General features: G+C 40.5%; 2 protein-coding genes across 2 annotated transcripts; one reads left to right on the top strand and one right to left on the bottom strand.

Annotated features, from left to right (window-relative positions):
• Positions 1 to 342: 342 nt before the first annotated feature.
• Positions 343 to 24,518, bottom strand: LOC136325335 (keratin-associated protein 13-1-like). Its single transcript, XM_066259562.1, has 2 exons — positions 24,410 to 24,518; positions 343 to 1,162 (listed from the first exon to the last, which is right to left on the bottom strand). The coding sequence occupies exons 1-2, from the start codon at positions 24,426 to 24,428 to the stop codon at positions 648 to 650; spliced, it is 534 nt and encodes a 177-aa protein (XP_066115659.1). The 5' UTR covers positions 24,429 to 24,518; the 3' UTR covers positions 343 to 647.
• On the top strand, positions 19,072 to 19,527 carry LOC136323165 (keratin-associated protein 23-1-like). Its single transcript, XM_066254980.1, is given in 2 exon segments — positions 19,072 to 19,240; positions 19,243 to 19,527. Coding segments are annotated over 2 exon segments (255 nt in total). The 5' UTR covers positions 19,072 to 19,128; the 3' UTR covers positions 19,386 to 19,527.
• Positions 24,519 to 25,565: the final 1,047 nt, after the last annotated feature.

Here is a 25,565-nt window from a genome sequence, read left to right as displayed (position 1 = left end):
TTTAATTCACTATTGTTTATAAAATGTATAATCAAAACCAAATATAATTGTCAGTCTGAAGTTCCCTCATTGAAAACACAGTGAGGATGTTGACCATTGTGGGCAGACTCTTAGTAGTAAAACCTCACCAGCCTTTGTAGTAGGACACTCGCAGACTTGTCACCTGCCGGGCAGTGAAGTGACCAGAGGTCTCCCCCCCATCCCAGGCCTTGTGCCATTTCCTAGGAAAAGAAAGTACCCCGAAGGTCTGGCACCCAAAGACAGATCACAAATCAAACTTGGAAAACCAATAAAAACAAAAACAAAACAAAACAAAGCAAAACAAAAAACAGTGAAAACATATCAGATGCAAGAGTGAATGCGTTTATTAGGTCAAACAAATGTGAATTTTCACACATTTTGTGAAGGGAATTTATATAAATCTGAATCAATTGTTTCAAAATGACAGACACTAGGTAACATTTTGATCACTGATTGATTTCAGTGTTTGAAAGAACAAGGCTGTTAGTCAGGCTTAGTGCCAGTGAAAAGGTCAGAGCTGGTGGTGAGAGGGGTCAGCGACCATCCCTTGGAGAAGTTGATGGTAGCAGGTCTAAGGAGATCTGGAGACCTTTTTCCCGGAAGGTCTGGGAACTCAAGAAATTGATCTAACAGGTTGGTTGGTAACACAATGATTGGCAGCTCCTAGAAGACAAGTAGGTTGGACGGCAGAATCTGGACCCATAGCTCTGGGAAGGGAAGCCACAGACTCCAGAACCCAGGGGTCTGAAGCCACTGGACCCACAGCTCAGGGGGTAGCATCTTCTGGATCTGTAGCCCAGGGAGCAGCTGCTGCTGGACCCACAGCCCAGAGACCCAGAGAAATTGGTCCAGCGAGGATGGCACAGCGTGGCGGTCGTTGGGCCAGAGCAGAACGTCTGGCAGCTGGTGGGCTTACAGCGGGTCTCCTGGCGGCCACTGTGAAGAGAGGAGCCCCGCTGGCTGGTGCTGAGGGAGCAGAGGTCAGTGCTGTAGACCAGGTTGCCAGAGTAGGAAGAGCCACAGGAGGAGCCTGGGTAGCGGCGGTAGCCCCCAAAGGAGCGGGAGGAGAAGTTTCCAGAGCAGCAGCTGTGGGACATGTTGACAGGAGACGAGAGTTCAGCTGAGTGACAGTGAGGAGAGTCTGAGTTTCAGTGTCATAGTCTGGCCTCCGAGTTATATATACTCTTAGACTGGGTGTGCCACTGTCTGGGTCCTCCCTCTTTTTTGCTCACATTTTATGGAAGAATGACTCTTTACATTATTGCTTAAGTTCAATTTATCACATCATCACATACTTAATTGTACCTTAATCACTCTGATACACTTAGGAAGAAGCTACTCAGTTTCTTTCCCCTGGGATTTTCTGTGATTTGACCCTCAAGGTTGTATTTCCAAATGTCCTCCCCCCTTATTATCTGTGTGCCAGGAGTCGTTCTTGCCAGGTGGAATTGTATCAACATTTTCCTCACTCCCATAAGGTCATCAGGAACTATATAGCTATTCAAAATAGTTTGTCTTCTTCCTCACAAGGATATTATCTGAATGTCTCCAAATAGGACATTCAGTAGTCTCAACAATCAGTGCAACCTTTCACTTGCTTTTTTGTTGTTGTTTGAACTAATCCATTTAATTCTTGATTGAGCTTAATTAGATTGTGGGCTCCTTGGCAAAGCACTTGGCTGGCCTTCCCTGTGACACTGACTTTCTCATGTCTTGAGCTAGTGATTAAAAGTAAGGGGTACAGGCACCATCCTTGGCGTTCATGCCAATAGACTTCCACACAAGGGATAGAAGCCTAACAGGGTTCCTTCCAACACTTTTAGTCGAACTTCTGATAGAAGTCTTTGCTACAATGTCTCTCTATGTATTTTCTGGTGAGCCTGTCTTGTGGTGAATGCTATTCTCTGCTTTGTTGTGAGTCAACTCACAGCTTTTTCTTTTGATTACCTGATGGAAGGACGTATAAATTCTTAGCGGTGATGATAACCTTATACCTAAAATAGTATTTCAGGAATGCTTAACATTTTCTGAAGCAACAAACTGGAAGTATTACAGCTATGTGGGGCTTTAATAGCCTGTGGTCAACTCATGCTTAGAGAAATGATGTCTCAGAGAGATTCTATAAATTTCTCTTAATTGCTCAGTAAGATAGAAGCAAAATTAAAACTTGAACCATGGTCTCCTCGTTCAGAGTCAACATCCCGATACTCTGCAAAGATAAAAGCGAATTCAACTTTCACTTGTCTCAGACAGAATCTATTAAGTTTATTTATACTAAGATATAAAAGTCTAAGAAAGCCTTATTTCCCTTTCTTAAGAATATTTGTATTGAATCGTGTTCATGAGTAGAATTCCATGCACCACTGATCTTTATACCTATGAAGTGTATATTACATTCTAGCCCAAAAAACAGAAGAAACAAATACTTGGATTAACGGGGGGAAAAAAGAGGAGGAGGAGGGAAAGAATATCTTGTTTGTGTTTCATCTGTCTTCTTTTGAATCTGATATTTTATTTGGTTCAAATGAAGGGAAATGGAATTCAGGACTGTCACTGAAAAGAGAACACCTTCAACACCTGGAAATTCCCTGCTTTCTCTCAAGGCACCGTGCTCAGAGCCCCACGTTCCTTTGTCTGATTATCTCTCCCATGCAGAATCCAAAGCATGGCGCCCAGTGCACAAGCTTTCTTGTTGCAGGTACTCAACCTGTTGCTCTGATTCAAGGACGGAAAACAAGCTATGCTTTGTGAATGGACACCTATAAAGTTTACCTAAGGAGTTAATGCCACCCCAACATACAGGAATCCTTATAACACCAATGGGTGGTATTTCTCTCTTTTTAGTAAGTGTTGATTCTGCTTAAAATAATAATAATTAATAATAAATAAAAGACTTGTTAATACCTAGAAGTTCTTGCTTTTCCAGGCCAGCTCCTAAATCTGGGAGTTAATATTAAAATAACTCAGTAATAAGTTAAGTCTAGTTAATACCCACACACACACCCACCCATTCCTAATTAGGTTAACACTTTTCATTAGAGTCATTTGTGCACTTAATGCAAATGCAAATGAATAACTCACAAAAGCTAATAAACATGTCCCTCTGGGAGAAGGAGCAAAACCAAAGTAGAGTCACTTGAATGGTCCAGAAGTGGATCCTAAAACTGATAAAATAATTCGTGTGTGCTGTGTACACAGATTGAGTGTTTGAGGGGAAAATGATTCACCATCTGGATATGTCTGAGGAAAAGTGTGATAACGGGAAACGTGTTTTTCTTTCAGACATGGAGGAATGCTAGCACTACATAGAATGAAACACATGTTAGGGTGCCTGCCACCCACAAGTAGCAGGTGACCTGAGTTACCTAAGCAGCAACTGGGTCTCTGAGCTACCGTCTTCAGGTTGACAATTTCTGTTGGTGATGTGTTCAGAGATTTTTGAACTTAAATTTCCAATAGGTCAATTAAATTTCCGATTTAAATAGGCCAACATTAGGCAAAGGAAGAAACAGTAGAACTATGTCGGCTCTGGTTGATAGCCTCTCCCTCCTGTTCATATTTCCCCTGTTTCCTCAACACGGCCTTTTCTAGACGTGCAAGAGTGTCCTCTTGTCCCTTCCCCAAAGATGTGCCTCTCCACATCCTCTCACCCAGCAGGTGATTGCTCTGTTCCACGTTGTTGCTGGGTTTGGGCTGGAAGGCCATGTCTGGACCTGTCCAGACCTGTCTCCCAGGCACCAGGCAAGTTGGCTGGGCTGCTGCTCCCAGAGGTCACCCTGCCTATCTGTGAGCGCACCTCAGCCTGGCTTGCCACTCTCGTCCTCACGTCCCCACAGCAAACTGACCTGTGTTGTGTCTGTAGAGCCACATGATCTACATGGTTGAAGGGAGGAGGACGGGGCCCCCTGATTTCTGAAGCACCCTGCTTACATTACAGACCTCTCTGATCTCCTTAGACTATTATTTAACTGATTCACTTCAAAAAATGAAACGTAAAGAAAATTATGCAGAATAAAAAAGCAAACTCTAGAGTAGTTCTCTGGAATGCTTAAATTCACAGCTGTTAACCGTTTTGTCATATGCGTCCTCTCCCTCTCTCAAATGCAACATTATAGGTAGAAGCTCTTGGTGGGCCACCTGCTGTTTGAGTCTCCCTCCAATCTCTTCAGTCATCCCGGGGATGCATCCAGTTTTGTGTGGAGTTCCAGGGAATTTTCCCTACACATATTTATAAGTCTATACAGCTTATTCTTTTATTGTTATCATTTTCAGTTATGAGAATGCCATTTTATTGTTTATGTATTTGCAATGTTGTATTAAAGTCATTTTTGAACTATAGCTATTCTGAAATTTATTTATTTGTGTCTTTTTTAATCATCACTAATAACATTTTCTAAGTGCTGTGAACATTATTATTACAAACATGAGCTCATTCAATCCTTCTAGCAATCCTACGAAGTACATACTGCTGTTATTCTCGTTTTAGGGAGGACAAATCATGTGACAAAGGGCATATTTGTCCTTAAAACTTTGCACCCCATCAACAGCTTCTGTCAAGTGTGCATTGAGAGGTGGGACTGTGAGGAACATGTGAGATCAAGTCTGTGCTGTCATTGGGCTCAGGACCCTTGGGCTCGCTGGCTGAGTGTGAATCCCAACTGTGACACTTACCTGCTGTATGACCTAGACTCCCTCAGGTTTCTTCTGGGATAATTTTCTGCTGTCTATCATTCTATAGTTACTTCTTCTTCTTCTTTTTTTTTTTTTTTTTCATTTTTCCGAAGCTGGTAACAGGGAGGCAGTCAGACAGACTCCCACATGCGCCCGACCAGGATCTACCCAGCATGCCCACCAGGGGGTGATGCTCTGTTGGCGTCACTCTGTTGCATCCAGAGCCATCCTAGTGCCCGAGGCAGAGGCCACAGAGCCATCCTCAGCGCCTGGGCCATCTTTGCTCCAATGGAGCCTCGGCTACGGGAGGGGAAGAGAGAGACAGAAAGGAAGGAGAGGGGGAGGGGTGGAGAAGCAGATGGGCACTTCTCCTGTGTGCCCTGGCTGAGAATCGAACCCAGGACTCCTGCACACCAGGCCAATGCTCTACCACTGAGCCAACCGGCCAGGGCCTTAGTCACTTCTTCTTTTAAATTTACTTTTAGGATGTTGTTTGTGTATGGTTTATTTTTTACTTTTGCCCTTTCCAGCAAATATATCTCTCCAGTCAATAGTTTGACTATTATGAGCATTATTTTGGTCAGGTGTATTAACATACAGTGTAAAATGAAATCCCTTGTTACATGTGTAGTTCAGTGAGCTTGACAAACATAGAAAGTCATGTGATCACCCACACAACTTAAAAACAAAACGTTTTCATTATCACCCAGTTTCCTTGGGCCCATTTTTGCCACATCCCTCTCACTTCATATCTGCATTTCTGTCCCTATAAGCTTCTCTTTTCTGTAATGCTCCATGAATGGATTTATGTTTTGGATAGATGTTTTTATATCTAGGTTTATTCACAGAGCATAAAGATTTTGAGATCTATCCATGTAGTTGTATATTTTAGTCATTGGTCCATTTCTATTGCTAAATGGTATTTCAGTGTGTGTGTGTGTGTGTGTGTGTGTTTGTGTTACACAACATGGTTATTCATTCACCAAGTGGTGAACAGTGGGATGGTTTTCAATTTGGGCTAAAAGTGTAAATCTGCCACATGCAGTCACCTGTCTTTCTGTAGACACATGTTCCGATTTTCTTAGATAAAACTTGGGAGTGGATTGCTGGAAACTGCAGGTTAGGTTTGTTAGAAACTGCTGAACTGTTTCCCATAGTGGCTGTATCATTTCACATTCCCAACAGCAGCGTATAAAAGTTCAACTGTTCCCCATCTCCAACAGCACTGTGCTTAGTATTATTATTATTTTGCCTACTGTAGTAAGCATGTGGTAGGGAAACTTTCATTTCCCTAATGATTAATAGTATGAAATTCCTTCTCGCGTGCTGCTAGCCTTCCATATCTCTGCTTGAGTGGCCTCTGGTCGACGCTTTCGGGTCCTCTCTCTTTCTATAGTTGAGTTGCAAAGATCCCACGTCTATCCCAGATCCAAGTTCTTTGTCAGATATATGCTTCTCACATATTCTCTCCAAGCATGTGGCCTGGCTTTTTATTTCCTTATTAAAGTGTATGGAAGAGCAGATGCTTTTTTGTTTTAATTAAGCCTAATTTATCAAAAGAATATTTTGCTACAGTGGAGCCACAAACAGTGTAGGGTGAGGGGTGCCCACTGCTCATAATGTGTAACTCACATTGCACCTCCACATAAATGGTTTTCAACAGCCATGAACCCTTCACAAGGAGATTGGAACTGCGCAGGTCAACCAAACTACGCGAGTCAATTGGAAAAATCCATATATAAGTTGAACTGTGCAGCTCAGATCTTCATTTAAGAGTCAACTGTGTACTATGCAGTTTTCTTTTTTTGTTGTTGTTGCATGTGGCTGTCCACTTATCCCAGTACCATTTGTTGAAAAGACTGTCTTTACCCATGGACTCAATATGATACCTTTGTCAAAGTCAATTAATTATATATGTATTGAGCTATTTCTAGAGTCACTCTTCTGTTCCATTAACATATATGCCTATCCTTAAGGTAATATCATGGTGCCTTAATTACTGCAGCTTTATAGTAAGCCTGAACTTACAATCAGATTGTGAATCCTTGACCTGTCGGGAGCCGATCAACAACTGCTGGCTGACAAGGTCACAGCAGAAGAAGATCAAAAACTGCTGATTGACAAAGTCACAGCAGAGAAGACCAACAACTGCTGATTGACAAAGTCACCACAGTGAAGACCAATGGCTGTGGGTTGACAAAGTCACCGCAAAGGAAAGGCACAACGATACTTCCCCCTTTGACCTTTTGAATTTATCTGGCCTTATATCCCCCATTTTTCTGGGTGTGTGCTATTATTTATGGCACAGGGATAATAGTACCATGCTTTCCCTGTAGATTCATAGTAATTTCTTTGGAAATGAGACAGAGGGTGTGAGTTCCACAGAAAAGCCTGTAAGCCCCTTGAACTGGGCTCATAACATAAGAGGCTGGCTATGATATCCCTTGTAAAGAGTTAAGTTTGTAGGAAAATTTCTTCTTATTAATCATGTTAGAAAGAATATAGTTAGATCTTAACTAGTGTATGAATACAGTAAATAAATAAAATTTGACTAGACAATAGAATCTTAGGTAAGGTGTAGCGGAGTGGCCCGTTGTGTGGCCTTGGATGGCAAGTAAAGAATGTTTTGTTAAGAGACTTGTTTTGTGACTGAAGGCAGTTACTGGGCTTTTCTCAGTGAAACATTCTCATGATATTTTTGTATTTTCCAAGGATAAGGAGAGGAATGTGGTGGGATCCATAGAAGCAATAGCAATTAATGCCTTCTGATATTATGTTGCTACTAAGCTATCTTGCAGGTGCACTCTATGTATCTTTAAGCAAAAGTTACTCTTGATGTTTTGCCAATTTCTCAGTAAAACAAGCTTTTTGTAGTCTTGTGAAAAAATTAGGACACTGCATGAACTCAAGGCCATTTGCCTGAGCAAGTGGTGGTCCTTTGCTAGTCCTTGATGATTTCGTCTGTTAATCTCTGCGCCCTTGACTCACAATGACAGTAAAGTAGAGTTATTAATTAGTACTAATCTTTTAGAAGTTTGTACCAATATTGTTATTGTTATTGTATATCTGTACTTTGAATGACTTACCACCTGATTTGTAGCTTATAGATATGAATTAACTGTTATCTGGAAATATGTAACCATAGTGAAACAAAATACCATGTGATTGTAACTTAGTGTGTGTGCATAAAAAGAAAGCTAGACCAGCATTTGGCAGAGATGCCTGGCAGTAAATGCTAACGAGACAATAAAGAGAAAGAAAAGAATTCAGCTCTCTCACTTGATTCGCGCCGACGCCGTCTCTTCCTGTGGGACCGCTGGATTCCCCCCAGGGCTGGACCCTGGCATTGACCCATCTTACAACCACAGAACAGTGTGAGCCATTGTGAGGATACTCAGGTTAGAAAACAAGGGAAGTTTAGTAATACTGGTAGGAGCAAAAGCTGAACCCAGAAAAGATGAAAGCAACAATGTCATCTCCATTATCTACCCTATTTGGTTTTGTCTTCATTTTAATTCATTCTGTCGTGATCCTAATATGCGTATATTCTCTCAAATGTTTATTCTAATTAAATTTCCTTTTTTATAGTTATTAAAGGTTTTTTAAAGAAACCAAACATCTTTTGAATCATATTCAACATGATATCTTCAAAATCGAATCCATGTTCCTGCTGGAGACTCCCAGTTCTTGCCACCGTGTGACTAAGCTCACTTGCTTTCAGAGCCTTGTTCGGTAGAAGTTGGTGATAGGATTTCACCTTGCATTTTAAGTGCAGGCCACAGCCTGTGCTGATGGCTAATGTACCTGATGGGGGCGAGTGAAGTCCTGTCTTTGGTTGGCTTGCTCGTTGATAGACGCTGCTATTTCTTTTAAGAGGACTGGGAAATAGCCAACCTCTCTCCTGTGTCTGAAACCTAGTTCTCTAATCTTCATCTTCAATTTTTCAAAGATTGTGTGTGATCTAGAAAGAAGTCTTTGGAGGCCAGAAAGAGAGTCCAGTATCATGTTTAACATCGGATTTCCTTACTGTTCTATGTGTTTGAATTTAGTACTCTAGATGCAATGGACACTCAGCAGGCACTGAGCACAGCACAGACATACTGTGCAGAGTAAGGTATCCCCAAACCTACTCAAGAAATGTCAATACATGAGACAATGTCTGATTTCTTACTCTGATAAAGATAATTTGTAGTTGTTGTGATGGAAACCACACTGAATTACAGCAGTTACCTTAGGCTGTTATTTACATATTAGGCAATACTCTGTGGTGTTACAGATCCTAATAATTGTAAAATTCTGTGACTAAGTGAAAAAACATGTGCTGATAATTTCATTTCTGTGATGAGTTTCTGTAAGACTACATTTTGTGGTTTAGTTTTTGTTCTTTGGCTGGTACTGAAGGAACAGGTACATTCCCTCCCTAGTGAGATTCAGGCGAGATTCCCAAGCACATGACCTGTCTGGTTAGAGAGGGTATCTGTCTGCACAAACAGTAAAAAAAGTATCCATTTCTTAGAGAGTGTAAGAGTTCTCCAGAGAAACAACCGATTGTGTGTGTATATAAACATAATGTATGTGAGCATATATATATAATGCATATTCTTACATGTGATATATGTATGTGTGTATGTATATATATATACATGTAATCTATATCTGAGTGTGTGTGTGTGTGTGTGTGTGTACAGAGGCAGAGAGAGAGAGAGATTTATTTTTATTTTTTAAAAATTGGATCATGTGATTGTGGGGGCTGGCAAGCCTGAAACCTACAAAACAGGCCAGGAGGCTGAACATTAAATGTTCAATGTTCAACAGGCTGGGAGAGTCTCCAGTCTAAGTTCCACAGCACAGCAGGTGGGAAGCTTAGGTAGAGTTTGCATGTTGCAACCTTGAGGACTCCTTCAAGAAACCATAGTCTTTCCTCTTAAGAACTTCAACTAACTGGATGAGGCTCACCCACATTATGGAGGGTAATTTGCTTTACTCAAAATATGCTCATCACAGCAACATCTGATGTTTGGTAACTGGACACCAATAGCCTAGCTGAGTGGAAACATACAAGTTAGCCATTATAGTTGGCTGATTGAGATTTTAAACATGAGCAAATCAGTTATTATCAGGCATCCAACAATGTTAGCAAACAATCATTTCATCAGAAAAATATAATTATTTGCTACTTTCCTGTTTATTCCTTTTGGTGATTTATTGTTTCTTCATGTTTCAATACTAATTATAAGGAAATTATGGAAATCTCAATATATTTGAGTCATTCAGAAATAAGTTATATTTAAGTCACACACTTTAAAATCTTAATACCACTTAAAAAAATGAAGCTCCTGACAAGAGTGTTTTAGAAGGTACAGGATCATCTGGGAAGACATTAGTCTTGTTCATATATAAGAATGTTTAAGAGTCACAAACCAGTGCTATTAAATGTAAATTAAATCCATATGTACTCTATACCTCATCATAATGATGAGGTTCTATGTGGTTATTTACCAGAATGTACAAATTGATTTCCTATGATATTGACATGTTTATGATAAGAGTTTTAGGAACACTTGACTTTGAGACATGAGACTATAAACCTTTGTTACCAGAAGCCACATCGGCTGAGATGGGTTGGTTCACTTAAAGTTATAAACTATGTTTGCCATTTGTTGAGTATATAAATTTCCACTCACTACATTTTTTATTATTAATATCTTAACTATGACATCACTGCTTAGTCATCATTAACTCATAGAAGAAGCGTCAAATTCCTGGAGAACTCTTTGTAACTAGAAGCATACCTAAAAGTGTTACTAGTTCTTAAACCAACAAACAAAAAAAATGTAGGTAAAATAGAATAGAGTTTAATGATTAATTTTTAAACACATTACAAAATCTCAACTTTCTCTCTGAATAAAATAACTGTGGCTAATATTTAGTAAGCATTTTATATGGTCCAGACATTGTGTTAAACATTATAAATGGTACATACATTATCTTATTTAACCCACAGTGACTCTACAGTAATTTCTATCCTGTTACAGATGAGCTGCAGTGTATCAGAGGCTATATACCATCATAGCTTTATCTGAGTCTACGGTCTCAACCGTACTGCCTCAGAAACTGGGAAGATAAAAAATGGTGGTTGGGAGAATGGAGAGCCCAAGATTGGAGGGAGGATAAGGAATGAAGACATATTAAAAGAACAAAGTGAGAAATATTGGAATAATTAGTGTTGGAGTGTGCTTGGTTTTCGGCTCCAGTTATACAATTGTGTTGAAAATAAATTTTAATTAAACTGTTGTCTTTGTGTGATGAACCCAAACCAGAAAAGTCAATATCTAAGATCTATTTCAATTTCAGGTCACCACCCTAGGCTTTAAAATACCAAAAAGTTTTTTATATACCCTTGAAGAAAAGAATGAAATCTTCTATCCTGATTCTCTAACCATTTATAATTTCTTGGATCTTTCCTGAATATCTTCCTCTTCATGTGATTCAATTGAACTCTAAAGAGTTGACCCCTCCAGTAATGGTCCCCATTAAGCTTATTTAGTTTTCTCTGATAAAGATCTCATTGGTCCAAAGATACTCATCAACCTCACACCTTTCTGTGAGTCGATCCTGAAAATTATTTTAACTTCTAATTGACATGCCATAAGTTATGAGTATACACAGTCATAATAACACAAATTCAAGAACTACCAATCAAAAGCAAATTAATTTGGAAGAAAAGTTAAAAAGGTGAGAAAGTTTAGTTCAAAGAGTTTTCCTGGGTAAAGAGAGATGTCCTGGACAAAGAGAGGTCAGAACCAAGGAGTATCACAGAAGTTAGATGGAGAGAAAAGAGAGTAAAAGTATAAATACATATTAACTAAAATACTATGGCAGTACATTTTTATAAAATTTAGTAATTTATGGGATGTCATTTCTTATAAGTAAAGGATTTAAGATTCAAGTTCAGGTTTCTATTACTCCAAATTTCATTCTTTTCATTCATTCAGTCTATCTACTTCATTTGTCCTCATAAGTACAAGTTTCTTATGTGGAAAAGATATTTATTAAAACTTGAACAGATGAGTCAGTGCGTAGACATGTAAATGAATGAGCAAAGGAATAAAGTCCCCGAGATCACAGCAGTCCAAGTGATGAGTACCAAATCCATTCCCAAGCTCTTTCAAACTCTGACTCCGTGAGGAGCCTGAAATGTATTTCTGGATGACAAGAATTGTATTCTGATCTTAGGTTAAATTTGGAGTCTGCTTCTTTGAGATAACACCCAGGTCTCAAATGGAACAGCCAGCATGAAAGGAACATCTTTTCTCAGCACATTTTTGAAGTTATGCGCTGTGTGTTTTATCTCACAGGAGATGGGGAGAAGCCAATCACTGTTGGGCTTTTCAAAAAAATATCTCGTTTGAGGCTCCAAGTTTGGATAGAGGTTGAGAGAAGAAAAAAGAGGAAAAAGAGAGATGATTAAGAGTCTACCTACAGCAGTGACTTCAATATCTGGGGCACTGGGCTCGTACACATTCTCCAGAAACTCTAAACCTCTCTGTGGAATGAAGCTTCTAAGGGAAAGCAGGAATAGCACATATTTATGCCAAACAGAACACCCTAAAATAAAGAAGCAGAATCGCGAACCTGATTACTATGGTAAGTTAAGCAAATTATTGCAAAATAAGCCAGCCTATTTCTATTCCTTTGTGACATGCTGAGAAGAGATGGCCCAGAAAGGAGGTAATAAAAAGCATGTCATTAGAAATGGAGGAGAAGGAGAGAGACGGAGAATTTCAAGTGTTGCCTTGCAGATGTCCTGCTGTAGCAGAGGTTACTGCGGACACCAAAGAGGGCTTCCAAGGTCTCACTTTTTGGAAATTGATAAGCAAGCTCCTGAGTTGGCAGACCTGGAATTTCCTTAGTAATATAACTTTTAAAAATTAATTGTTAAGATCCCAGAATGCAACATGATGGTTTGTAGACCTTGGAACACACATTGGTTGGGAATGAAGTGGCAGACCACCCCCAAGTGTCAAAGCAGCCTCACCCATCACCAGGAGCAGGAGTGGTCCCAGGTCCACAGTCTGGAGACTGGAAGCCAGAGTCCATCGCCATAGCTAACAACCCTGTCCTCTGGACAAACTGGTGTGGAAGGGGCACGGGATCACTAGAAGGTTCCCTGGTGGTTGGCAGATACTTGGCAAAACTGGACAAAAGGGGTCACTGTGGCAATTCAATTGCTGAGATGAGAGAACTCTTTTGATGGAGGATGTGTTAGTCTGTTGAGGCTGTCGTGACAAAGACCACATATTGGGGTCCAAACAACAAAAATGCATTTCACACTCCTGAGGGCTGTTGGTCCAGGTCCAGGTGTCAGCAGGGTTGGGTCCTTTTGAGGCCGCGAGGGACTGACCTGCTCCAGGAGGTTCTCCTAGTCTCTCCACATCCCTTACCTCTCTGCATGTCTATCTCTGTACCCAAACTTCCCAGTTTAGGACACCAGATTAGAGCCCATTATGATGACCTCATGGTAACTTGATTACTTCTGTAAAGACCTCATCTCTGCATAATGTCACATTGTGAGGCACTGGGGTTCAAGACTTCAACATAGGAATTTTAGAGAACACAATTCAACTCCCAACAAGAGGCAAGTAGTCATTCAAAGTAGAAAAAGAGGTACTTTAGAATGTTGGTTAGATATGGTTTTCCAATTTCAGTTTTCCTTGAGGATAATGAGAAATTAGAGTGAATTTTCTCCCAAAGAATTTTATAAAACCTCACCACTGGGTGTGGTTCTGTATAAAGAAAACTTCCTGGCAGAGTCCTCTGGGCTTTCACTAATCAGGTCCCTAATTAGAATGAAATTGATTTTCCCCTACACAGACACGGCTGAATATGTTTTATTCATTTATTGCAGAGACACAAATTATTCCTTTCTCATTTATAGGATAAAGGTGGCTATTTTCATGGCCAGCAATCCAGAAATCACCAGGTAGCACAGCAGGGCTCCCCATCTCCTGTGCTCTGCCATCTCACATTGCTGAGACTGAAGGCTCCTTTATGCCTGTTCCCTCAGGAGTCAGGCAGCAAAATTTCAACTCATGAAAGCAATAATCCCATATTTGCAATTGTCAACAAGTAACAATGATAAAGTCAATGCTTAGAATGCTTGGACTTGTCTTTTACATAAACATTACTGAGCGTCTGTTACCAGCCAGAAACTGAGAAGAGAATGTCATTCCTGTCACCTCAGTGGAGAAAGAAGTACAAAGCTGGGGCTTCCTAGGACTCCACAGGAACAGACTAAGGGCTACGAGAAGGCCAGACACATACAATGGCGAACAGTTCCATCACGGCGGCCATTGCAAATCACCTTGAAGTTCTTTTACCTCCTGCGAATAGTCTACTCAAAAGGCATCATGATGCTGAAATTTCAAAATTTTACAAGTGGGAGCTGGAAACTTTTGACTCAATAATTTCGAATCTAAAATACCAATGAAACCAGTGTTATTTAGAGCACTTTGAGAGCCATGACTGGAAATGCTTAACTACTCTTGAAAAATAAACAGAGGAGAGTAAACTCTGTTTATCAACAGTGCCCATGGAGCGTAGAGCGGCTTCCTTCCCTTGAGTGCATCCTCTGTTTAGAATACTTCCAAGGCACGTGCAATAAACATAAGGGGGTGGGGAATAAAGAGAGAAGAACCATGTAGCCTGCACAGCATTATGACATCCAGTTAAGAGGTCACTTATGGTGGGTTTTGAAATGCTGATCTCGTCCCTTAAAGGTTGAAAACAGTGCTTTCTCAGGATTGAAGTGCTCTGTTCTTTTTTTAAAAAAGGGGTATTTTTTGAAATCCCAAGTTTTTCATTTAATTACAAACACTTTGCTCTTTAACCTCAGAATGACTCAGTCAATAAAAATGGAGTTAAGACAGTTTCATCAGCGACTCTTCACGCGGATGCCTCAGAGTCACTTGGAAAGCATTCCCCTTGCTTATTTGAGCAAAGATTTACATATATTCCTTACTAATTGCCAGGCAGTACTCTGGATACGTCCCATGTATTATCGCATTAATTTTCATAATAACCCAGTGTGAGAGGCACCATTATCCCCATGTCACAGATTAGGGGCTTGGGGCACAAGGTCGCAGTGCTGGGAAGGGTGGCTCCAGGGTTGCCTCCCAGGAGTTGTGACAGCAGAGATCTTACTGTTAGCTGTGTGGTACATTGTCCGTCAATCACGAGGGTGTGCCCCTCCCTGGAGTTGCTCACTGGGCTGCTGGGATTCCAGCATCCAGGTTTTAACAGGCATTACTTAGACTCATCAGAGCTTACGATTCTGAGTGATTAATCGTACTCCATTCTACAGTGCCTTGAGAGTACCTTGTTTGATTGCTTTTAATACCATGTCTTTAAAAATAAATCAAATCCTGGTGTTAAAATACATTAAAAAGTCAATATCAAGAAAGATAGCAACTACAACAACAAAAAAAGAAGAACAATGGAGCCCTGTGCACAATGCTTCCCCAGAACTGAGCGGGCTAACTTGCGTTTATAGCTCTAACCACTGTCTTCAAAGCCCTAGTTTACTTTGAGTGGGATCAGACATGTGAGGGAATTACTCTCTGGGCACCAGGGATGTTGTCAGCACCAGAGAATCTGGACAGTGAAATGGAACAATGAGCCAGCCGAGCTCACATTGCCAGGAAACAAGAAAATGAAAACAGGAGCCCCCACTAGAGGGTTTCCAGGTGCTAAGGCCCTCACCAGTTGTCTCTCACCACCACGGGGACACCACTGCCTCTGCTGTGTGAGTCTCCCCTCATCTGCTCAGCCAAATGAGCAACCCTCACCAATATACACTCCAGGGGATCCAGTCCGGAAAACTGGGCTCTAGTCCCATCTAGGGCCCCTGCCTAACTACAAGAGTAAACATGCCTAGGGAAGAAAGGAACCACAAAAGACCTCTACTCTAAGGCTCAGAACATCTGGAAGCACCGTGGAAGGACCTCTTCCTCTTCAGCGTTTTTTCCCTCCCATGTTTCCTCTCCCCATCGTGCTTTGGAGACAGAACTGGACAAAAAGCTCACCCAAGCCTGTGCTACTCTTTAAAGGGTAGGTGAGTGCATGCAGAGGATATGTCGACCTGCCTCCATTCAGCAAAGAATGAGGAGAGGACGGTGACGCCAGAAGACAGGTCATGACACGGTGGGAGAAAAGAGGTGCCCGTGCACACAGATGTCTCTTGGCTGGGCTCTGTCCTCTCACCTCCCTGCTCTTCCCCAGCCCAGGGCTGGACGCTGACTGGGAATGAAAGCCCACTGGTCTCATCTGACTATGGCTTCTGAGCAGAAAAGCTTCCAAGTCTGGTCCTAGATACAGTCAGCCCTTTCTGAGCTACCCAACCAAAGAAAGGACGTGCAAAAGAAGGCAGTTAATATTTACACTGCCTTACATGTCTCCTTTCATTTAATACACCTGCTTTCTAACCTCCCTTTTCATTCAATCACCATGTGTTGAAGGGCGTCCACTACTCGCCACCACTCACCCTGGTTCTGCTTACACAGTCAGCATGCCGTGCATCTCATTTCTAACTAGGAAGCCTTTTTCACTCTGCCTCCCAATTTCAGCCATCACCATCCATCACAGTTGCTGTTCTCGCCAGAATTCCTAGTGAGCCATTACCCATCATCACGAGGCCATCTGCACCATGTCACCGGGCAGTGACATGCAGCCTTTGTTCACACCCTAAGATGCTGCATCTTGCAGGATGGATGTTCCTGCTCGTAATCCATCTTTCACTGGCTCGACAGCTACATTCTAACAGCTATTGTATCCACGCAGGCAGAAAGACAAGGTACGGCATGTTGTGAGCAAGAGGACCCTGTTACCATAGAATTATGATGTTATAAGCAGAAAGATTTCCTTTCCTCTTTTTCTAATGCAGTGCTTTACATTCTTGGAAAGATGCTCACTGTGCATACACGGTTACTATTGTCAGGAACATTGTGTGACTTCATGGGGCTCTGAGTATCTCCTGCGAGAACCTCACTAGACATCAGCCCTTTATTTAAGGAAGTGATTTTCATCTCTAGCTGGTTGGTACATCATGGTCACATGTGGGGCAGCAGCCCCAAGAGGTCAATCATCTGGGTTATTTTTTTTAGTTGTTTATTAATTTCCTGGTTGGTTTGTATGTTTTCCTATCTAATCAGTAGTAAGATACCACTGATTTATGCCTTGGCCCACCATATAAAAACCTACTCTAATTCTGTTGGTGTGCAAAGTATTTTAAGTCAGACGATCGTAAACATATATAACGTAGTCTCGTTGACCTGGGATTTGTTTCAAGATTGACGTTTCTTCTTCTAATCCTTTGACACAGGTACATGGTGCTTTTTTCTATCAAAAGCAGAAGAACATCCTTCAAGGGCAATAAGGGAGCTTGTTCACAAATTGTTCTAGAACCAAAAACTGTCAGTTCATCTCTCATTTTCCTATTTATGAAAGGGACGTTAACACAGGAAAATAATAGTGCAGGATTGAAAACAAATAGCCATTGAAATGTGGCCTCAAGGCTGGGCAGAAAGAAAGTCGCAGTAGGAAATATGGGGAATGGTAGGGAACACACACCTCACAGGACAGAGCAGCTGTGTCCCAGGCAACTCTGAGCCAGGGAGTTGAGTTTCATCAGAGTTGCAGAATTTTTAGAAGACATTCAAAGACCATATTTTATGTGAATTATTTTGATATTTAAATATTGGCAACTAAATCAGAGTTTAATAAAGGGCCATAGGGCCTGTACCTGTGCAATGAATGAGCTTGTGTGGGCTGATTCCTCAGAGGACCTGAGCGTTTGCCATCTCTCGTTTCAGCTGGTACCGCGTCAATGTGAGGAAAGTTAGACATGCGCAGGGGGAAGAAGGACCACCAGAAGGTAGTGTTCCTGCTGACAAATTTTCTTGACTCTATTTTGTAAATTAAATTTATTGGGGTGATATTTAATAAGATGTTATAGGTTTCAAATGTACGTTTCTATGAGGCATCATCTGTGTATTGCATTGTGTACTCATCACTCCAAGTCTAGTCTCCTTCCATCACCATGTACTTGACCTTATTTACCCTTTTCAACCTCCCCCTATCCCTTCCCTCTGGTAACTACCATACTGTTGTCTGTGTCTATGAGTTATAGTTTTATGTCCAATGTATCATATGAGTGAAATTATTCAGTTCTTGACTTTGGTTGTTTGCATGTCTTGGCCACTGTGAATAATGCTGTGACGAACATGGGGGTGCATGTGCCTTTGTGAAGAACTGTTTTTGAATTTTTCAGGTCGATGCTCAGTAGACGTCTTGCTGGGTTATATGGTAACTCCATTCTTAAATGTTTGAAGATCCACCAGACTGTTTTCCATAGTGACTGTCCCAATCTACATCCTCACCAGGAGTGAATGAGGGTTCCCTGTTTCCACAGTCTCTCCAACACTTGCTATTTATTACCTGTTTGTTGATAATAGCCATTTTCTAGGCATGAGGCAGTATCTCATTGTAGTGTTGATTTATATTTCCCTAATAGCTGGAGAAGATGAACATCTTTTCATTCATCTGTCAGCTGTTTGTATATCTTTTTTGGGAGAAGTGTCTGTTCAGGTCCTCTCCCCATTTTTTAATTGGGTTGATTATTATTTTCTTGCTGAGTTATAAGTTCTTTATTTTGTTGTTGTTATAAGTTTTTTTATTGGCTCTATTATTTTAATTAATACTGGCCCTGCCTCCAGTTGGCAAAAAAATTACTCTTATTTATAATGTAACAATGATTTTCAAGAAATTATTTGCAAAACAAATATTTGAGCAAAGCATGATCTTCACATCATTGCAGGGACCAGGGCTATTATCCCAGGGGCTAGGAGCCCATAGCAAAAGTTTAGAAAATTAAAAGATCATAAGATAAATGTTTGGAAGTGGCTGTTGGATGTGAGCATGGCAACTTCAACACTCCTTTGATTTATAAAAGTCCTCTGTAGTGCTTCCTGTCTTTAAAATTGCAATAAAATATGCCTTTAGATTTAAAAAAGTTTATAATTTAAGCAGATGCACAGGTAGTCATAGACAGGGAAATAAGAGAGACTTTTCTGGCCATGACAAGGTATTAATTATATACTGTCATGGCATTTGTAACAGATGCAATTCACTGACATAGAACAATAAATCCAAAGTGAGTTCACCCATTAATATGAGATGAAGAGAGTTAGTTAACAGCAATCAGAAGGACAATTACTGAATTACGTGTATTCAAATGAGGGACTTCAAAATATGGAAAAGATAATCCTGGAAGGTACCACACCTATTGCTGGGAATATATAAACAACACAGTCCAGGAGGTGACATTCAAACTCAATCTCTTCTCACTGATACTCAGCTGAACTCACATCTCCCATCAACATGTCCTACAGTTGCTGCTCTGGAAACTTCTCTTCCCGCTCCTTTGGGGGCTACCAGCGCTACCCAGGCTCCTCCTGTGGCTCTTCCTACCCCAGCAACCTGGTCTACAGCGCTGACCTCTGCTCCCCCAGCTCCTGTCTGCAGGGCTCCTCTCTCAACAGGGGCCGCCAGGAGACCTGCTGGGAGCCCACCAGCTGCAAGACGTCCTGCTCCAGCCCAAGGACCCCCACGCTCTGCAGTCCCTGCCAGACAAATGACCCTGGGTCTCTGCGCTGTGGGTCCAGCAGCAGCTGCTCCCTGGGCTATGAATCCAGAAGATGCCAACCCCTGAGCTGTGGGTCCAGTGGCTTCAGACCCCACGCTTTCACAGTCCATTGTGTCCCTTCCCTGAGCTGTAGATCTAGATGCTGATGACCGTTCTACTTGACGTCTAGGCTCATCCAGTCTTCTTGTTACAGACCAAGCTGTGGATCTTCTCCTGATTACTTTACTAAATTTCTAATCTTGTAGTCAACATCCATCAATGCCTTCTTTATCTTCATCATCCCCAGAATGAACCTCACCCTTCTTTTCTGATTATCAAGTTCTCCCCTTGGCTCTGACCCCAAGTATGATGAACATGCTTTATTCAAAAAAATCTATAATTAATGTACTAACTCTCCACTGGAGATGGAATGGATGTTATTGAGTTTTCTTCCAAAATTGTATAAAATGTCAAATCATTATAATCTAATAAATTAATTGATTCTAAAACTTAGCTATGTTTTTTGTTGCTAGTGGTTTATTTACTGGGGTTTTGATTGTGATATGTAAAGGAGATGTTATGAATAGGTTAATATGCACATGGAAATAAGTTGTGACATCCTAGGATCCTAGGAATTTAGAGATTGGAACTAATTTTGAGGGACCACAGACAGTTTTCTTACTCAAACTATTGGACTTGAAGACTCTTGTTTGAATATGAATACTTTTATGAATTAAAAATCTTAAAATGAGGAATTAGATTTATTCTCTTGTGAGGTCAGGATTCTTATGTGTGTGACATCAAGTATAAGGTACCAGACTAGGGGATACTTATATAAGAAATGCAGCCTGACCTGTGGTGGCGCAGGGGATAAAGTGTCGACCTGGAAATGCTGAGGTCGCCAGTTCGAAACCCTGGGCTTGCCTGGTCAAGGCACATATGGGAGTTGATGCTTCCTGCTCCTCCCCCATCTCTTTCTCCTCTCTTTCTCTCTCTCTCTCTCTCTCTCTCTCTGTCTCTCTCTCTCCTCTCTAAAATGAATAAATAAAATAAAAAAAAGAATAAAACTTAAAAAAAAGAAATGCAGAGAACAAAAATTATACTTTGATATAGATAATTATGGTTATACATGAAAAAAGTTGAATAGAGGACAGATGGGACTTACATTCTATCTTTACATAGAAACCTATGATATAAATGTAAATGTAGATATGGTCTTATGAATAAATATAGAAAAATTATAGATATAGTTACATAAATATAGATGAATACATGGCTATAGATATAGATGAATATATAGATGATATAGAGATATAGTCTGATACCCAAGAAAATACTACCAGACTTCCAGAAGTTAAGAAATGACTAAATCCAAAATACACATCATATAGTAGAAACATACTTGCATAAGATTCAGTAAATGAAAATATTAGAGATGTTAAAATAACAACAACTGATAAGCTTGGAAAATATAAGACAACTAGAGAAACAATTAGTGACTGCTCATTAAACTAAATTCAAAATAAAAAATTGAGACTATTGTTGGAATACTGAATGGAGCTTCAGAGAATAAGGAAAGGTCTAACATAATTTCAATTGAAGTCCTTAAACAAGATTGTGCTTGTGTGTGTTGTCTATGTGTGTGTATATATACATTTATAATCACAGTCAATGAAATATTAACAACTATTGACAAGCCAAGATATTACTAAATCCAAGAGAATCAGCATGTAATAGAAACAGAGAGAAAATTTTCAAGTAGAAGAACAAAATCAATTCACAAACTTAAGAACTATCACAAACCTTGCCTATGACACATATGAAGAAAGGCCCACACTGAAGTCAAATTGATGAACAAGAAAGGAAAAGACAGTGATTGAAAGTAACCAAAAAGGAGGAAAAACATACAAGTTACTCTTTATAACCCAAGATTGACAACTGAATTCTAAACAGAAGAAAAGAAGCTGAAAAATAATTAAATATCCTCAATTCCTGAAGAAAGACAACTTCAGAATGGTTGATGAGTGAGTAGCTGTTTCAAAAACAAAGGGAAAATATAGACACTTTTAGACAGCAAAAGCTGAATTTGTCACTAGCCTTTCAGCACTAAAATATACAATAAATGCCAAAAGCAAAATGATCCTAGAATATAGCAAAAAGATGTAGGAAGAAATGAATAATAAAGAAAAGAGATATATTGGATAAATTTAAGAAAATATTGCCCATAAAAAATATAGAGACAAATATATATCAATATACATAAGCAGCCCTGGCCGGGTAGCTCAGTTGGTTGGAGTGTCATTCCAATACACCACGGTTTCAGGTTCAATCCCCTGGTCAAAGCATATACAAGAATCAGCCAATGAATGCATAAATAGGTGGAACAACAAACCAATGTTTCCTCTCTCTCTCTCTTCCTCTATCTCTCTCAAATCAATAAATAAAAATTTAAAAATATATACACATATATGCATAAGCATAACTGCAATTAAAATACAGAAATTCCTAAAACATAATAATACATGAATTGGGGTATAAGATAAATGGCTTTATAATTTCTAAAATTCTTGCATTCTAGAGGAAACTGTAAAAGCATTAATTTGTACTGAGAGATTGACAATGCATGCTGTGTGTATGAGTAAGCCCTTCACAATAGAAATGTATGTGATGCTGAAAATACTTTTATCTTCACTTTCCAAAATTTGATATCCATTAGCAGCAAGTATCTGTTTTGGCACTTGGGATGTAACAAATACGGTTGAGGAACTGAACTTTAATTTAATTAATGAGAATTGAACTTGGCATGTAGGTAATAGCTACTCTACTACATGGCATGGCTCCAAGGTAACCTCTCAGGCATCCCCAAACTATGGCCCGCGGGCCGCAATGCGGCCCCCTGAGGCCATTTATCCAGCCCCCGCTGCACTTCCTGAAGGGGCACCTCTTTCATTGGTGGTCAGTGAGAGGACCACTGTATTTGGCAGCCCTCCAATGGTCTGAGGGACGGTGAACTGGCCCCCTGTGTAAAAAGTTTGGAGACCCCTGGCCCGGGAAATCATGTGTACTATCCTGGAAGGCTGACGGAATGGTTGTTAAGAAATATCTAATAAACTTCTTATCATATAGCAAACTTTAATATTAATAAAGCAGAGTTAGCATTTTTTGTTTCTTCTGTCTAGTATATCATTTTATTTTTCTTTTCTCTGTTTTCTTATATTTAATAAAATCTATTTTAAGTTTTTTAGTGCAGTTTGATATCCTCTGAAATTTAATCATAGTGAATTTGATCACTCAGATTTCTACCTATATCTTTATTGCTTTGTTGCTATTGGATTTAACTCTTATTTCTTTCTGTCTCCTTCTGTACATTAGGAGGGTAATAAAATATGTTAATGCTATAAGATTACTCTTTTAAATTATTGTCTTTCCAGATTTTTAATTTTAAAGCAATTTAATATATTTTTATTATCATTCTTAATTTCTTATTTTACTTCTACCTATATATTAAGAACCACAAACCATTTTATTAGTGTTGTGTACAATGAATATTTAGACATTATTCCATTTTCATTCTCCTTTTTCCCCCTCTGGCAATTCCAAATGACCATTTTTACATTACTGTCTTTCTAAGTGGAAAATATTATTCAGTATTCTTTTAGCTTGGTTTGCCTGAAACAGAGAACTCTATAAAAAAAAGATATTTAGATATTTTACAGTAGAAAAATAATCTTTTCTTCGTATTCAGTGAGAAGAGGGGGAAGAAAGGCAGAGAGACAAACTCCCACATGCACCCCAACCAGGATCCACCAGACAAGCCCACTAAGAGGTGATACTCTCCCCATCTGGGACATTTCTTTGTTGCTCAGCAACTGAGCTCTTCCTGGTGCCTGAGGCAGAGGCCATGGAGCTATTCTCAGGGTCTGGGGCCATATTGCTCCAATTAAGCCATGGCTTTGGGAGGAGAAGAGATAGAGAGAGAGAGAAGCAAGAGGGGGAGGGTTGGAGAAGTAGATGGGTGCCATGACTGGGAATTGAACCCAGGACATCCACATACCAGACTGATGCTCTACCACTGAGCAAACTGGCCAGGGCTTGGAAAAATAATCTTGATAAAATAGAATAAGGGGAAAGTATCTTTTACAATGAAGGAGACAATGAAAGAATTTGATGGTACAAATGTTGAGAAGGTACCGCGTGTTGGAGAGAGGGTCTCCAGACCAACTGTGAATGTGAATGACAAAGAGGCAGAGAACACGTGAAAAGCCACAAACTCTATCGATATTGAACTTTTTTATTTAAATATCACAGAGATGGAAAAACCCATAAAGTCATTATTACCCTCCTTCAGCTGAAGGGTTTGACTCTGAGTTTTTCCTCGTGTGCACAGATTGGAACCCCTTGAGTCTGTCCCAAATCACTCTTCCCTCATTGCCTTGACTGTAAACACTGGCCCTAGTTCATTGTTGTGGCCCTGCAGTGTTCTTAGTTACTTTTTCTTAGCTGTTTTCCTCTTCTCGATGAATTTGAGAAGGAATATATTATACATATAATGCAATACATGGAGAATAATTTCAGGGAATGAAATAAATTCAGGAAAAGGAAACCATGGCTGACAAGTATGATGTCTTTATTACACTGATGTAGAAAAAAAGTAACTGTGCCTCAATCCCCACCCTTAGAACAAAGCATCCCCCAGCCAGTCAACAGGGAATGTGCCATGAGTCTTGGCTAAGGAGAAGCATAGGTCTAAATAGAAGATGCTTATGGCATGTAGTCATAGAACTTCTGATGTTGAAATCTTTCATTGGCTTAGTACTCTAACAACCTAATGAATTCACCCGTGAATATGAGGTGGACAAAAGTATTTATATGCAATTACAAAAGATATTATTGAATTACACATATGAACATAAGAGGCTCCAAGCAGGGAAAAAATGACTTGGCAGAAGGCCACACCCAGAGCTGACAGTGTATAAACGGCCCAGTCCAGGAGGTGATATCCAAACCCAGATTCTACTCACTGATACTCAGCCAAACTCACATCTCCTGTCAACATGTCCCACAGCTGCTGCTCTGGAAACTTCTGCTCCCAATCTCCTGGGGGCTACCAGCGCTACCTAAGCTCCTCCTGTGGCTCTTCCTACCCCAGCAACCTGGTCTACAGCACTGACCTCTGCTCCCCCAGCCCCTGCCCACAGGGCTCCTCTCTCTACAGTGGCCACCAAGAGACCTGCTGGGAGCCCACCAGCTGCTGTACATCCTGCTACAGCCTGAGGACCCCTACGCTATGCAGTCCCTGCTGGACAACTTACTCTAAGTCTGTGGGCTGTGGGTCTAGCAGCAGCTGCTCTCTCAGTTATGGATCCAGAGGATGCTACCCCCTGAGCTGTGGATCCAGTGGCTTCAGACCTCTGGTTTCTGGAATCTGTGGGTTCCCTACTTTCAACCATGGAGCCAGATTCTGCCATTCATCATATTGTGGTTTTCCTAATCTACAGCCATTTTGTGATGGGCCAGTCCACGGAACTCACTGTTACCAATTAACTTGTTGAACATCCAGATATGTTTGCAGAATGGCAACTATTTTGTTCTCACAAATGACAACTCTTTTTCTGGTCTCCAAAGACAAATTCCTCACCATTCCATAGCCACACAGCCTAGCTTACAGATTGGCTCTTGCAGAACGTAAAACTAAGTAACAAACTTAAACTTTAAATATTAGCTGCATTAGCGATGGAATCAACTAGTTATTAGATTTCCTTCAAAATTAAGAAAATCAACCCTGGTCAAATAGTTCAGTTGGTTACTAGAGCATCATCCCAAAACACAGAGATTGCCAGTTAGATCTCCGGTCAGAGTACATACATGAACAGATCAATGTTCTTGTCTTTCTCCCTCTCTCGCTCTCTCTGTTCCTCTCTCACTAAAACCAATAAATAAAAATATTTTTTTAAAAAGAAAATCTAGGCCCTGGCCAGTTGGCTCAGTGGTAGAGCATTGGCCTGGTGTACAGGAGTCCCGGGTTTGATTCCCGGCTAGGGCACACAGGAGAAGTGCCCATCTGCTTCTCCACCCCTTCCCCTCTCCTTCCTCTCTGTCTCTCTCTTCCCCTCCTGCAGCCGAGGCTCCATTGGAGCAAAGTTGGCCCAGGCGCTGAGGATGGCTCCATGGCCTCTGCCTCAGGCACTAGAAT

Source organism: Saccopteryx bilineata, chromosome 2 (genome assembly GCF_036850765.1).
Source record: "Saccopteryx bilineata isolate mSacBil1 chromosome 2, mSacBil1_pri_phased_curated, whole genome shotgun sequence".
NCBI lineage: Eukaryota > Metazoa > Chordata > Mammalia > Chiroptera > Emballonuridae > Saccopteryx > Saccopteryx bilineata.
The sequence above is the reverse complement of the archived record's forward strand: the minus strand, read 5'-3'. Positions and strand labels throughout refer to the sequence as shown.